Source organism: Cannabis sativa, chromosome 4, assembly GCF_029168945.1.
Source record: "Cannabis sativa cultivar Pink pepper isolate KNU-18-1 chromosome 4, ASM2916894v1, whole genome shotgun sequence".
Classification (NCBI taxonomy): domain Eukaryota; kingdom Viridiplantae; phylum Streptophyta; class Magnoliopsida; order Rosales; family Cannabaceae; genus Cannabis; species Cannabis sativa.
This window is the reverse complement of record NC_083604.1, coordinates 2,434,163-2,449,023: the sequence shown is the minus strand read 5'-3', so window position 1 is coordinate 2,449,023 and position 14,861 is coordinate 2,434,163. Positions and strand designations below refer to the sequence as shown.

Here is a 14,861-nt window from a genome sequence, read left to right as displayed (position 1 = left end):
AAATTACTCTATTTTAAATGGAACAACCATTTATTAAAAGGAATAAAAAAATGATTTTAAAAATATTATTCATGCAAAAATAGTACCATTATTATGATGGAAGATGGGCATGCATATCTTTGGTACTACACAAGAAAATATAGATCTATTATTTATATGTGTTGGCTCACTTTTGGATAATAACAAGCTGTAGTTCTTGATTGATAGATTTTACTAAGCAACAACCTAGTGAAAAACACAACCTTATCTTATACCCTACCTCATCATATAATCTAGGTTAAATAGTGCTTTTAATTAGGTATTTTGTAAAACATTTTGATAAGTTTTTTGTTTTATTAATTAAATAAATAATTTAACTGTATTTTTCAAATTAAATAAAATATATAATATTTTGAATTTAATTTTTGTCAAAATAGAACATAATAATTAATAGTCGTACCCTGAAATTTTTTGAATAGATTTGCTATATCTTTTTCATTTGCTTGTGTTAGAAATTAATTTTAATTTAGTTATATATTCTTTAAAATAAAAGACGAAAAGTAAGTTAAGTATACTATTTTGTATCATTTAAAAAATAAAAAATTTAAATTGTTATTTAATATAATAAGTAAACTAATATAGGTAATTTTTTTATAATATAAAATTCAAAATAATATTTAACTAGCAATTATTTATTATGCATTATTGATGGTGTATTACAAATTTACAATATGGTAAACTATTTTAAAATTTTTTAAAATATATAATAATATTATTATAATTATAATTTACACTATCAAATAAAAAAATTATAATTATAATTTACTTTTTTTATATACAGAAAAATTATAACTTTAAATCAACCATAATAATAATAATAAAAAAAACACTTCCTTTACCAATCAAGATCTAAGAATAATTATCTTTATCAACATTCAACTTAGTAATTATTTTTGGTGGCTCCTAAATGGGGAAAGTTAATGGTGGATTGTAATGTTAATGAATTTTTTTTTCTTCTTTTAATTTTAATTTTAATTTTTTTTGCTTGTCCTTTACTTCTAATCCAAGACCTTGGTCAATTTCATTTTCATCTATTGGTTAAAAATGCAATCTTTGAAATTACACAAAATTAAGAAAATAATTATAGATTAATTAGGATAAATTTCTTTACCACATGTTCTAATTATCCATTAACAAACATAATATTTTTTATATTTCTTTTTCTACTTGTTCTTTTGTATTTATTTTTTTCTTTTTGGATGGTGGGAACATCTTGAAATGATTCATCTATGTAAATTTTACTTGCTTAGAATTAGTAAAAAAAATTATATGTGATTAAATTGGTGATTTAGACATTTCAACCAAGTTATAATCATGAAAACCGACTTTGTGTCGATTAATTGTTGGCTTAATGCAATTAAGTAAATAATTAAAACATGGGTTTTAGAAGATAATTCATGACAAAAAGTTGGACTTGTGGAAAAAAGATGTAAACCCCATTGTACACATTCACTAAATTCATTTCATAATGAATTTTTGGGTAATTAACTTTATTTTTTTTGGCATTTAGGAAAATTTTGTAGTTTTTTTTTAGTATCCAGCAAAATTTTTATCATCTTTTTTTTTTTTAGTATGATCATGTTGTAATTTTTTAGGATTATTTGTAAATTTTTAAAAAATTGTAAATATTTTTTACTATCAAAAAATAATGTTAAAATATTGTGTTGCACTTGTGATTATTTTTTTTATATACAAGTAGTAAGCAACTATTTAAATTTTATTTTTTCTAAAATATTTATAATTTTTTGAAAACTTACAAGTGCTCTTAAATAAGTATAATATACACAATTATGAATATAAAAGAAAAATAGATTAAAATATTCTCAGATACCAAAACAGGAATCGGCTATGGTGCCGTGGAGAAAAGTTTGGTTTGGATCCTTCCGATGGCTGGGTGTTTCTCAGTCAGATTAAATGTTGCGGTGCTACTTGGGAATGAGTTTATCGGGGTGGGAGGGGCAATCCGTGTCGCTGAGGGTGTCGCCTGGTGTGTTGGGCAATCAGAGTTGAAGTTTTCGAGTTGACGTGGTTGAATTATTGGCTTTGAGATTGGGTCTTTTTTGGGCTAATCAAATGAGTTTTACCAATTTGTAGAGCTAAAGTGGACTCTACTATTGTGTGTGATTGGGTTAATAATCCAATCCAAGTTGTAATTTTGTCTTTCAACCAATTATTGAGGATGTAATTTCTTTATTAAACTGTAATTTGGTAATTGTTGTTATTATGTTATTTCACGTTCTGTAAATGGTGTAGTTTTATCCTCAATTCTTGTGTACTCTCCAAATTATTCTTAATTAATGCACATTTCTTTTCAAAAATAAAAAAATAAATTTTTCTACAAAATTTTATTTAGTGGGTTTTTTGTTAAAATTCTTTTTTTTTTGTTAAAATTCTTTTTTTTTATATATATATATTCTTTATTTGTTAAATAAACTTTGTTATTAATTGAAAATGGAAAAAGAAGAAGCTTTCTTTTTCACTGACATGGAGAATCTTAAAAAAATCATATATTAATTAGATAAAAATGAAGAAGTTCCATCACAATATCTTCATCAACACATGGCTGTACCTATCAGAGAAAAGAATCCCTATGTTGATAGATATACTCATATAATTTACAAATATATATACATATGTACATTACAAAGCACTAAAAAAATAAAAAGGAGGGGACCCTAAGACCTAAAAATAAAGATGTTAGCATGTGAATTACAGGGTGTCCAATTGTACAATTGTAATGTAGTTAGCTAAGAAAGAAGGAGTTGAGTATTAGAAGTAGTACAACTCATAGGGCCCAAAACCAACTATATGATATGTTATATGAAAATGAATAAGAAGAAGAAGAAGAAGAAGAAAGAAAGAAAGAAAAAAGGCACCTATTTTTATATTTTGAGTTATTTGGGGTCCCTAACTTTTCATATCTGCCTTAGTTTGGTATCCCCTTTTTTGCAATTCCCCTGAAAAAAGGGCACAAAAACAAACCACTACACTTGGTGGGCTATGTTTCAAAGTGACCACTGTTCTGTCCCAATAACCATATTAATTGAACTATTGAATGATTACTCATATCACAAAGTAAGTACCCTAATCTATTCTAGTTAGGGCTTGTTAATTATTCATATTACAAAGTGCCCTATTCTATTCTATTCTAATTAGAGCTTGTTAATTACTCATATCACAAATTACCCTATTCTATTCTAATTAGTACTTGATAATTACTCATATGTCTAAACACTACTATTATTATTGTTGATGCGAGTTTTTGTCAACAATTAATGATTAAGAAATAGATTGAAAAACCCTTTAATTATTTAGCTCTGACGAGCTCTACTGTGAAGAGAGAGATGGCAAGCAGAGTTCGAGAGTAAGAAGGAACAAAATCCTTTAATTATTTTTGTATTTTAAAATAATATGAACCACTTAAATTTTGTTACGTGTATATTAGGAGGTACATTGTGATATGTCTACTGTGACACTTAATAGCGTCTTTTAGACGGAAGGATAAAGACCAAAACAAAAGAACAATTTAGGTATTTTACCATTAAAAATAAATTTATATGGTTAAGTGTCACAAATCGTATAATTCATGTAGTTTTGCTGCCAATATTTCTATTCAAATTCATTTTTAAGTTTGTAATGTGATAATATTTTAACTTTTTATTGAGAATGTATGTTGAGTTCGGTTGAGTGTTGTTTGTATGGCGAATATATAGAAGGAAAATAACGAAGCGAGCCCAAAAATTTATAAGGGCTGATACATATATAAAATGGGTAAGTTGAAAAATACCCTTTTATTAATCAATTAATCAAATTTGCCTCTAATTTTATATTTATTTGAAACATACCTTTTTTTATATGTGTTGTACCTAAAATACCCTCACATAAGAGAGTCACATGGAGAGTATCTTGAAGTGACAGTGGCAAAATTAGTACAATGTTTAAAAAAAGAGGTAAAAATGATAGACTTTAAAAAAGAGGGTAAAAATAAAAGAGGACAATATAAAAAGAGTATAGAGTGTAATTTCCTCTATATAAAAAGAAAAATATATTTATTTTAATTTTTAACTAAATTTAAAATGTAATTTTTATATATAAGAAAAAAAAAAATAGGAGGCCACAGCACCCTTCGCCCCCTAGCTACATATATAATCACCATTATACTATTTATATAAAATAAAAATAAAAATAACTTTTATACCCTTTTATTACCAAAAAAAATTTAAAGTACCCATATTATTCTGATTAGAAAATATTTGTTATTATGTACTATTATCATTATCATTCATTACACTGAATCAAACGTCACTTAAATCTTTGGCCTATTTGTTGAGGGCATAGACGATTACACTCGAAGGTGGTCGCACACACCCTCAACTAGGTCACAAGAAGCATTATGTGCATGCTCATAGTGAAAAAGAAAAAAGTAACTTTGTAACTAGTTACTTGTTGAATGTTGTTACTTATTGTGAAGATGGCATTCATCTCTAATAACACATGTGCCTCTAGAAATGCCTCATGTAAGAGGTTTTCAAATAACACAAGCAACAACAACACTTTTTCTATAGAAAGGAAAATAAAATCTCAAGTCGAATCTTTCTTTAAAAATAGATTTGTAAATTTTATGGGACATTATATGATGCCTAACACTAATTGATGTACCATTTTGTGTGATTTCAATTTTATAATATGTCCTACTCACATATTTAGATGGTATTGTTAGTGACTCATCTAAATATCACCACAATTGTTTTAGTGAATATTTAGATGAGTCAATTGTTGTACTGAATTTTAGATGAGTCACACCATAATAGAAATTTATATTAATTTTTCTAAAATATAATTATGATGCACATAGAAATTTCTTTATGTATTACTGTTTCACCAATTAATGGTATCAGAAAATATGATTAATTTTCCTTGGAATCATCAAGAATCTATAGTGTATTTCACTAGGGTTTGAAATTTCATTATATGCCTTACAAAAAAATAATAATAAATAAATAAAAGAAAAAAGAAAGAAAGAAGAGTTTGTCATCATCAAATATCAATATAAGTATCTATCAATAACCCAACTGTATTTTTCTATTTTTAGTGTGAATAAGAGAGGAATAAGAATAATATTAGTCCAAAGGTAAAAGTATTAAAGTATAAACTACATGTCAATTAGTAGATTCTTTTCTTTTTTTTAATTGGTAGAACAATGAGTAGATTCTTCATTTCAAACTTTATAGAATACTTATTTTTAATTATGGATATCATAGTGTACCAACATGATCCTTCTCTCCTCTCCTAGAATCGGCCCTAAAATCGAGTCATAAGAAAAAATATAATATTTTTCAAAATCAATAAAAAAAAGATGCATTTTTAAAGGATTTTTTTTAAACCCCTAGTCTAGATGGGTCATAGGCACAGGCCTAACCCGCCTACCTACATGCAATCGATGACTCTTTGTTAGTCGAGGGCTTGGTCGAGTGATTGTCGAATCCTTCAGTCTGCACTTAAAGATAAAAAAATCCCGAATTGAAAATCACAAGAAAAGAATGGCAGATTAGGCTGCGAAAACTAACTATTTTTTTATTTTATTTAGTGTTGGGGAGGTACCACCTCTTGTTGCTACCAATTTCTTTTTGTTTGATTTATGAAGTTGCTTCTTTATATAAATAAATATTTATTCTGTTTGTTCTTTCTAATATTAAAGTTTTATTATCTAATAATGTTCTTAAATTTGTCTTTCTCCTCATTTGCAACAACCAAAAAAAATACAATATAAAATTATTTGTTGAAAAAATTACAATATAAAATTAGATATATTGATGTAATGGATGATTAGCATATTGTATGAATTAAATAATGGATGTACCAAATCCTAAATATGATGTAAAAAGAGTCAAAAAAACAACACCAAAAATTGTGAAAATCAAAATCAAAATTTGGGACAGCCAAGTCAAAACCTTACTATATATGCAATCATATAGTTTATGAGAAGCTTCAGCCTGACTCAGCCTCATGATTCGTCGATTAACGAATGCAACTGGCGTCGAAATACCGGGATCTTGTTTGCTTCAACAGCCATAACCAACCCCATTAGCTTATAGTTCTTGTCCTGCAAACAAACATACTCTATCAATATTGTTTTCCAATAATTATAACAAGGCAATTACATAATTTGCATAAGAAAGTTGTATGTATATGTTTCAATATATTTGTAATGGAGAACAAAAGAAGACAATTTTGATGGCACCCTTGAATTTGGAATCCTATAACAAGGCCTTTATATCCAGAATCTTATACTACATGGGCATTGGAGAATCTATATCTTTTAACCACATTTCGTTTATTTTTCGCATTGTTATCCGAACAGGAAATGAAAATGAAAGCAATAACAAGAATAAGCTATTGAAAACTTGCCTCAAAAGTTAAAAGCTGCTCAGTGTTCAAAGGATATGTAATGGACCACAAGCTGAGCTGAAATAGATATAAAATACAATATCAGTACATTATAAGATGATGAAACATAATCTATATAAATATCGAAAATAATTCATCAAGACCTTGTGAAATATTTCATCTTCGGGCTTGCGATATAATATTTCCTCTTCATTGTTCTGCTTCTTTTTTCGGTTTGTTCCCTTTAGCTGTAGCATTTGCAATTAAATATCATATGAAAACTAAAAGCAAATTTGCAGCATGACGAAACAGGTTTGAGATAAAATACCTTTCCAATTTGACAGATTATTAGATAGTATTTAAAGCCGAAGGACTTTCGAAGCTCCGCTGTTGGCTTCAGACAATAATAACCATGAGAATATGTCAGGTAAAGGAAGTTGCTCAAATAAAAGTGGAGAAAATACATACTAACATTAAGGATTTAATTCCCATCTAACCTCATCTTCTGTAGCCCAGGAAATTTCATCAAAAAGACCATCGTACAGATGTGGCAATAGCTTGTCGGGGAGACATGTATTGTGTTTAGACACCAAAAGACCTACATTATGTGCTTCTTCATTCAAAAGCAATCTCAAATTACTGCTGGAGTCCTTCTCGTGGCATACTTTAAGGAGATACTCCTTGAGCTCTACAATACATTTATGTTCCTAGTACAAACGAAATCGTAGCTTTTACAAGTGAGAAGACTCCTATGGCATAAGCTAACCAACACGATACTAAAGAGCGCAGAGGACCGAAAACAAAGTTGGTATAACAGAAGTATTCACAAAGGTAATTAATGTAAACTAACGAGATACATCTGCATCGCTGAGAAACTAAGGGAATGAATATGAAGGAAAAGACAGCATTGTCTGATAATTTTAACATATTTTTAAACTTCTACCATCAGAAACAGATGCCCTTTTATCGAAAATTAAAACAGTTCTTTGAGCTAATAAAGTGCTTCCTGTCCTACTTATGACTTCGTTAATATTTATGCATGCATAACTTGCATTTGCTAATCAATCAAGCTTAGTGAGTAAATAGATATATAACATGCATATGTAATTAATGTGATTACTTGACTATACTAAAAATTAGCAAAATATTCAGTGCTAAAAGTTTAGGAAAGGGCTTTTTGAAAGACTTACTTACCTTGTATCTATACAAGTTAAGAGCAGATACAATAGACCAGATAGTATTTTCTTCATCATCCTCTATTTTAATGACAGTCCCCACAGTAGGCTGTCCTAGGATCAAGTCCACAAAACCACTCAAATCCCAGTGTTTATCATCAAGATAAATCTTTAGTAAGGCCTTCACTCCATGGAAATCATCAGGTTTTGGATCAAAGAACACAAAATCTGCTTGAATAACTCCCTTCAAAACAAGACCATTATAAGCAAGCATGGCTCAAAAGGGAAAGAGCAATTACAAGATTATAGTGCAATAATAGATAATACACTGCCAGAATATTTTCTTACATCAAAGTCTTCATCGTCAGAAGCCTCAATCTGATCACTCTTAGATGTCATATTGTTACTCGTCGATTTCTTACCTGAAGAAAAGATAAAAGTATTAGTGAGTTCTTCCCAAAATTTCCATAAAGATAGCAGAGACAACTATAGTTATATGCAATGCCATTGTTTAGGCAGTGATACCTACAGAATTGGGAAAAAAATCCTTACTCTTGACTTTGGGTTCTTGCCTCTGACGGTTGACTGTGGAAGTAGAGGCAATTTGAGCAGTTGAACGAGCAAATGAGGAAAAGGTCAAAGGCTGATGATTCCCCAATCGGGAGCGCCTTAATGGCTTCCGGGGCATGTTACTAATCTATGGCAATGAACAAGCAAAGTTTGATGTCAAGTCAATACAATTTATCCTTGATCAATCAATGTCATAAGAAACACTCACACACAGTCAAATGCTGCCTAAAAAGCTAAAGAGAAGTATGATAGCATCAATACATCCAATGAGCTCTAAAATTATCTACAGCAGAAATGGTGAAGCAGCTGTAACTTAATCACATAAATAAATCTCAAATCCCCATAAATTTACATAATATCAAGCCAAAAGATCAAATCTTCAGTTTCCTCCACACATTCTCATCAATTTAACACACTGTCAAATTATTCAAGTATATTTTAGTTCCTGTGAAACATGAGGTTGTTATTCTAATCTGATGAAGATATGTTTATTTATATGTATACTTGGTAAAGTTTAAACATACAATTAAAGAATAAATAAATTAAAAAACAATCTTTCAGCAATGTATTATCTTTCTTCCTGGTTTGAATACCCCAAAGCAAATATTATCAGCCTCAACTAAAGTTTAGCAACCAACTGCATTTGGTTCCAAAAGGACTACTATTGAAAACAACATGGAGAAACATTACTAAATAATCAAATTTATGTAACATTTGTTTATGTGAACATCAACTCTAATTCTGATGAATCAGACGCTCAGATGAAAAGGGCAAAAGAAGAAAGAACGCTCAGATGTATTTCTGTAAATAAAAAACAATTTACTAGAGTAGACAATATCATCTATCATCAAGAGGAGGAAGCATTTTCTCCATGCAATAATGTATGAGCAACTTCAACAAAGATTAGCCTCCCATCAACAATCCTGCCATTCATAGCCTTCAAAGCCTTTTGAGCTTCAATCTCAGATTCAAAAGTGACAAATCCAAAACCTTTAGGCCTTTGAGTTCTTGAATCCATTACTAATCTAGCTTCTGTGATTGACCCAAAAGGAGAGAATAACTTCTTGAAGCGTTCATTTGTGGTGAACGATGATAATCTGCTAACAAAAAGCTGAGTTAAGCTCTTCGACATCTTTGATTCCACAAATTTTTGGTGCTTAGACAATGACAGTTTCGGGAGGAGTCAGTTGCAGCAAGAACAATGAAAGAGAGATCCTCTATTGTCTACTGGCCCAGGCTAGAATCATTGTTAAGAGTAGAAGTCTGATATCTTGAGCCCATCTTAATCTTACCAATAGAGCGAGAAGCGAGATTCTGCTTGGAAAGCTGATAAAGAATCCGAAAAAAAAAAGGATAAAACAAAAGCTATTTCAAAGATGAATTGAATCCATGTAGAAAGACCTAAGAAGAAAAGAGACCCTGAAAATTATATTGCTCAAAAGATAAAATTTTCAAACCAGGTTAAATCTATTTCCCAAAAACTATTGTAACCATTTTTAGAGCTTAGCTCACCCTACTAAAGAAAAAGGTCTTTCTTGTTGGTGAAATAAACACAGAGTTGAACAGCCTTATAATATAGGAATTCTTTAATCGATTAAACAAAAGAAACCCTATGAAAATGAGATTAGAAACAAACAATTCAATTACATCCAATTCATATGCATACTAAAGTAAAAGTACTAAGTACACATCCAGTTTTGTGTCATCAATAATATCTAAGTGAAAATTATAGCTAACATTTCATTTCCATTACAAATTTGGCAGAGTTCAAAACCCAAGGCTTGTTTTTACTATAAGATTGTATTTGCTTGTATATGTTTTTTAATAGAACAATATGTCCAATATACAAGGAAGGCTTTTTATAGATGTGTAAAAGTCTTGTCTCTGCTAAATAAGCTGAAAAGTTACTAACAGAACTAGAGATGGAGACATTAGATTAGTAAATTTATGATTCAGCCAAAGTCGTCAAAATCAACATCATTAAGAAAACTCATTTTGTGTAAACATGACATGTGACAAAAATAGAATGAAGAGTTAACTAAAAGATAATGCAAGACATCCAAAAAGAAAAGGATAAAAGTAAAACAATCTTTCAGTAGTGTATTATCTTTCTTCTGGTTTGAATGCTTTTACACACTTTCAATTCAAGAATAGTTTCCGACCTCTAGCCATCAAATACCCCAGAGCAATATTATTAGCCTCAACTGAAGCTTAGTAACCAACTGCATTTGGTTCCAAAAGGACTGCTATTGAAGACAACATGGAGAAACACTACTAAATAATCAAATTTATGCAACAATTAAGTTTATGTGAACATCAACTCTAATTCTGATGAATCAGATGCTCAGATGAAAAAGGCAAAAGAAAAAAGGACAGGGAAGGGTGACTTAACATAACAAATCATTAAAGCAGTTGAACATATAGTAACCCTTCACTTTTTGATATGCCTCAAAACTAAGTAAGAATAGAAACTCAGCAAACAAGTCTTTCCAGCAAATTTTGTGTAAACATGATGTGACGAAAATGCAAGACATCCAAAAAGAAAAGGATAAAACAAAAAGTTATTTTCAAAGATGAATTGAACCCATGTAAATAATTTAATAATTGCAGAGCGAGGGAGAGAAAGATGCCGAAAATTATACAGCTCAAATGATAAAATTTTCAAAAACTAGTGTAACCATTTTCAGAGCTTAGCTCAGCCTACTAAAAGAAAAAGGTATTTCTCGTTGCTGAAATGCATACAGAGCTGAACAGGCTTATAATTTACAAATTCCTTACCCTAAGAAACAAAAGAAACCCATGAAAATGAGATTAGAAAAAACAATTCAATAACACCCAATTGGTATACATACTAGAGTCAACATCCAAGTTTGTAGAATCAACAATAACTAAATGAAAATTATAGTAAAAAATTTCACTTCCATTATAAGTGTGACAGAGTTCAAAACCCAGAGCTTGTTATTATTATCATTGTATTTTTCATAAAATGGCATTTTGTATGCTTTTTACTAAAAAAACTAAAACAAGGAAAGCTTTTTCTAGATTTTCTAGATGTCTAAGAAAGTATTATTCCTGCTATATTATGCATGACTCGTAATTATATGCATGTAATATCCATATCCAAATATGAATTTTAAAATTTGTTTTGTTACCTTTCTGAGTTTTAAATATATTTTACACAGCAACAAGAAATCTGATTTGACAGAAAAATATAGTGACAATACCAATACCAAAATTGATCTTTGATCGTATAAACAAAAATAAAAATAGAAGACATGTTTAACCATTTATTAATTTTTACATTGCGGAGGATATTGATTTTAAGTATTTTTTTTAAAGATAAATAGTTGGATTCATTTGTTAGTAAAATTCATTAATTAGGTAAAAATCTCTTTTTTTCTTATATGAAAATCAGTGATTTAATTATAATACTACAGTGCTATGATTCATTTCATCTACATCAATAAATCTTAGAAGCAATATAATTAACTACAAAAAAAAAAAAAAAAAAAAAACCCAATTCCTGAAAAAAGAAAAACAAAGGAATCCACCATAGATTAACACATAAAAAAAATAAATCAGCACCCAATTCCTGAAAAAAGAAAGGCAGAAACAAAACCCCACCTGAAGGAAGCTGAAAAGAATTGCTTTGTTTGGCTTTTCTGGTGTGAGCCCTTAAAGAAGGTAACACGTAAAATGTGGAGCACAATTGTATCTCTAGAGCTGCAACAAAGACAATAAAGGCAACTCTTAAAATCATTATAAGAATACTGAATCAAAAGTGCAATCTTTATAAGCTATAAACAACAATGGCCAAGGAGAGAGAAAGAGGAGTTACCTTAAGCAACACAAGAGCTGAAGCAAAGAAGAAGACAAAGATGAGGAGTTCCGGCAAGGCGTTGAGGTTTAGGGATTTAGGCGATGAGGAGTCCCGTGATTCCGTCGTCGACTTTGTCAGATTTAGGGCTTTAGGTTTGCAAGAAATTAGGGGTATTGTTTTAGGAATTTAGTTTTTTTTTTAATATTTGAAATCGGGCCGGGCCCGACCCGAAATAATATACACCGGGTCGGTCCGGGCTGGGTTGGGAGCCCGATAAAAGCCTAAATTTCGTTTGGGAAATTTATAAAAATATTAAAATTTAGGTTAATTTTTACAAAAATACTGTCACTCGGAAAAGTTTTCAAAAATACTGTGTTTTTGTAAAACACTAGTAAAATACAATACAAAACAACTCAAAACAACAATAGAACAACTAAAAAATACTATTTAAACACCAGTGAAAACTTAACACAGTATGAAACTTATAAAAAAATACAGTAAAAAAATAAAAAATACTGTCTAGCAGTATTTTTATAAAAAAATAACAAAAATTAATATACCATGTAAATTTCCCTTTCCGTTTCCCATTGTTTTTCATTAATTCCTTAAATATAGTAATATGACCCTTTAATATTTATTATTTATAAGTATAATAATAAAAAATAAATGTTTGTGCTCACAATGCAATAACATGATATAATGGTAATGAGATAGGGAGATAATCAAGTGGCCACCATGGTGTGTCCATTATCTTTTAATTTATTATTCAAATGCATTAAACATTTGTCTATGCCCTAATTATAATTGTGTATTTATTTTCCTATTCTATATATCTATATATAGAGACCAAAATGTGAAATTACATTTTTAATTTTAAAATACAATGACTAATGACTAATAAATAGCATTAGCTGGGCTAGGAAATCATAATATGAATTATGAGCATTAATATATGAACTAAATAAATATATTTATTAACTTATTTAGTGCATATATTCATATTAAAAAAATTATAATTTTTACAAAAATATTAAATTTTAAGTAAAATTTTATAATTTTATTGTTACACAGAATTTTTTATAAATATACTATATTTTTATAAAACAATCGTAAAATAATAAAATAAAACAATTAAAACGAAACAACTAAAAAATAATTGTGGAATAACAGTGAAAACTTATCATAGTACATAGTATAAAACTTACACAATATTTAAAAAAAACACACAGTATTTTTGAAAAAAAATCCATCACACAATAAAAAAGGAAAAAATTAGAATTTTCTGTATGTAGTGTAAAAATCCTAAAAAAATGGTGTTAAGAACATCGGACGTGATCTCAGCTGCAGTGTTGTCGACCGTCGATAGAGGAGCGCCATCTTGGGAACGAGTAGTGGGTCTTGCCATGAAAGTTGTGGGCAAGGTTTCATCTGATACCATAAGATAAAACAGAGCAAAAATGCTTTTGATTTTATTGATCTGTAAAACTGAGTTGAATACAATGTGCAAAGAGTTTATATAGGCAATAAGAGTCGATTACAAAAGATAACCGAAAAGACCAACTTGATTAAAGAATAATCCTAAACAAACCTAACAAACTTAATTAACACATGTGCTAATACTAACCTCCACCAATTTTAGCTCACAATTCGAATGCAAGTAATTATAAACTCTATCCCTCTCTCTTTTCAACCATTCCTCAACCTAAAATTTGCACTATAATTTTTATAATCATGCAATCAACAAAAAAGAATATACATATTGTACATATGACATGATGAGTAGTGCGATAGAACACCTTTAAAATGTAATTAGGATAAGAATCCGCATCGGCTTGTCCATTAATATGACTGCTGTTATGACTTTTGGTAGCTAGTTCGAGTCTTTACAGAATGCAGGGGACAATGATGTTGTTTGTCGTGCTGCTATAGTGTGTTGGGCGGTGTGGAAAGCTCGCAATAATGTCGTTTGGAACAAGCAAATTTCAACGGTGAATGATGTTCTAGTTTCTGCATCAGTTACTCTTGACCATTGGAGAACAGCTCAGGATAAACATGCTCTATTATCACTCTATTTTGAGAACAACGGTGATGGGGCTGAGCTTTGGACTAAACCGGTGTTAAATCACATCAAGATTAATGTTGATGCTGCTCTATTCTATCAAGACGCTACACACGACTTCGGTATTGTTGCACGAAACAACCTGGGACACCTAATCGAAGCTAAAAAAATTCAGCTCGGGTGGTATTTATTTAGCTGAAGTGGTTGAGGCTTTGGGGATCAAGAAAGCTCTTAGTTGGATTAAGAGCAAAAATTGGCATAATGTAGAGGTCGAAACCGATAGCTTATTGACTGTCCAAGCCATCCGAAGTAATCAAGAAATGTCCTCCGTCTTTGGATTAATAATTCAGGATTGTCAATCTTTATTATCTTCTCTACATGATGTAAATTTACGTTTTATTAAACGATCAACAAATCGAGTTGCTCACGCAATTGCTAGGCATTCTCGCTTTCTTTCTGGTTGTAGCATTTTTGAACATAATGTTTGGCCTGACTTAAAGGCTTTCTTGTATTCATAATGCATTTAATTCAATGAAGTTGATATTTCATTAAAAAAAAAGAAGATAAGAATCCTCCAAAATCCAATAAGAGGCTTTAAAAGAATAATACCACTGTCCAGTAGCATTAGTCCCTCAAAATCAAGTTCAATACGATTCCATTTGTCTCATTCCAATTTCAACTATCCCTCACACTCTTTGTCCATTTGGTATTCAAACACTGATACTTGAAATCAACAAAGTAAGCTTATATATCAACCCCAAAGCTAAAATAAACACATACACCATCAAATCAAAACAAAGAGACATACCAA

At 29.8% G+C, this 14,861-nt stretch overlaps 2 protein-coding genes across 2 annotated transcripts; both read right to left on the bottom strand.

The window, feature by feature from the left end:
* Positions 1-5,827: 5,827 nt before the first annotated feature.
* On the bottom strand, positions 5,828-9,131 carry LOC115713796 (protein BCCIP homolog). The gene is made up of 9 exons (XM_030642281.2): positions 8,995-9,131; positions 8,154-8,298; positions 7,950-8,023; positions 7,621-7,845; positions 6,924-7,133; positions 6,755-6,820; positions 6,591-6,674; positions 6,448-6,504; positions 5,828-6,142 (listed from the first exon to the last, which is right to left on the bottom strand). The coding sequence occupies exons 1-9, from the start codon at positions 9,010-9,012 to the stop codon at positions 6,044-6,046; spliced, it is 978 nt and encodes a 325-aa protein (XP_030498141.2). The 5' UTR covers positions 9,013-9,131; the 3' UTR covers positions 5,828-6,043.
* On the bottom strand, positions 8,706-9,303 carry LOC115713797 (organelle RRM domain-containing protein 6, chloroplastic). Its single transcript, XM_030642282.2, has one exon. The coding sequence runs from the start codon at positions 9,301-9,303 to the stop codon at positions 9,019-9,021; it is 285 nt and encodes a 94-aa protein (XP_030498142.1). The 3' UTR covers positions 8,706-9,018.
* Positions 9,304-14,861: the final 5,558 nt, after the last annotated feature.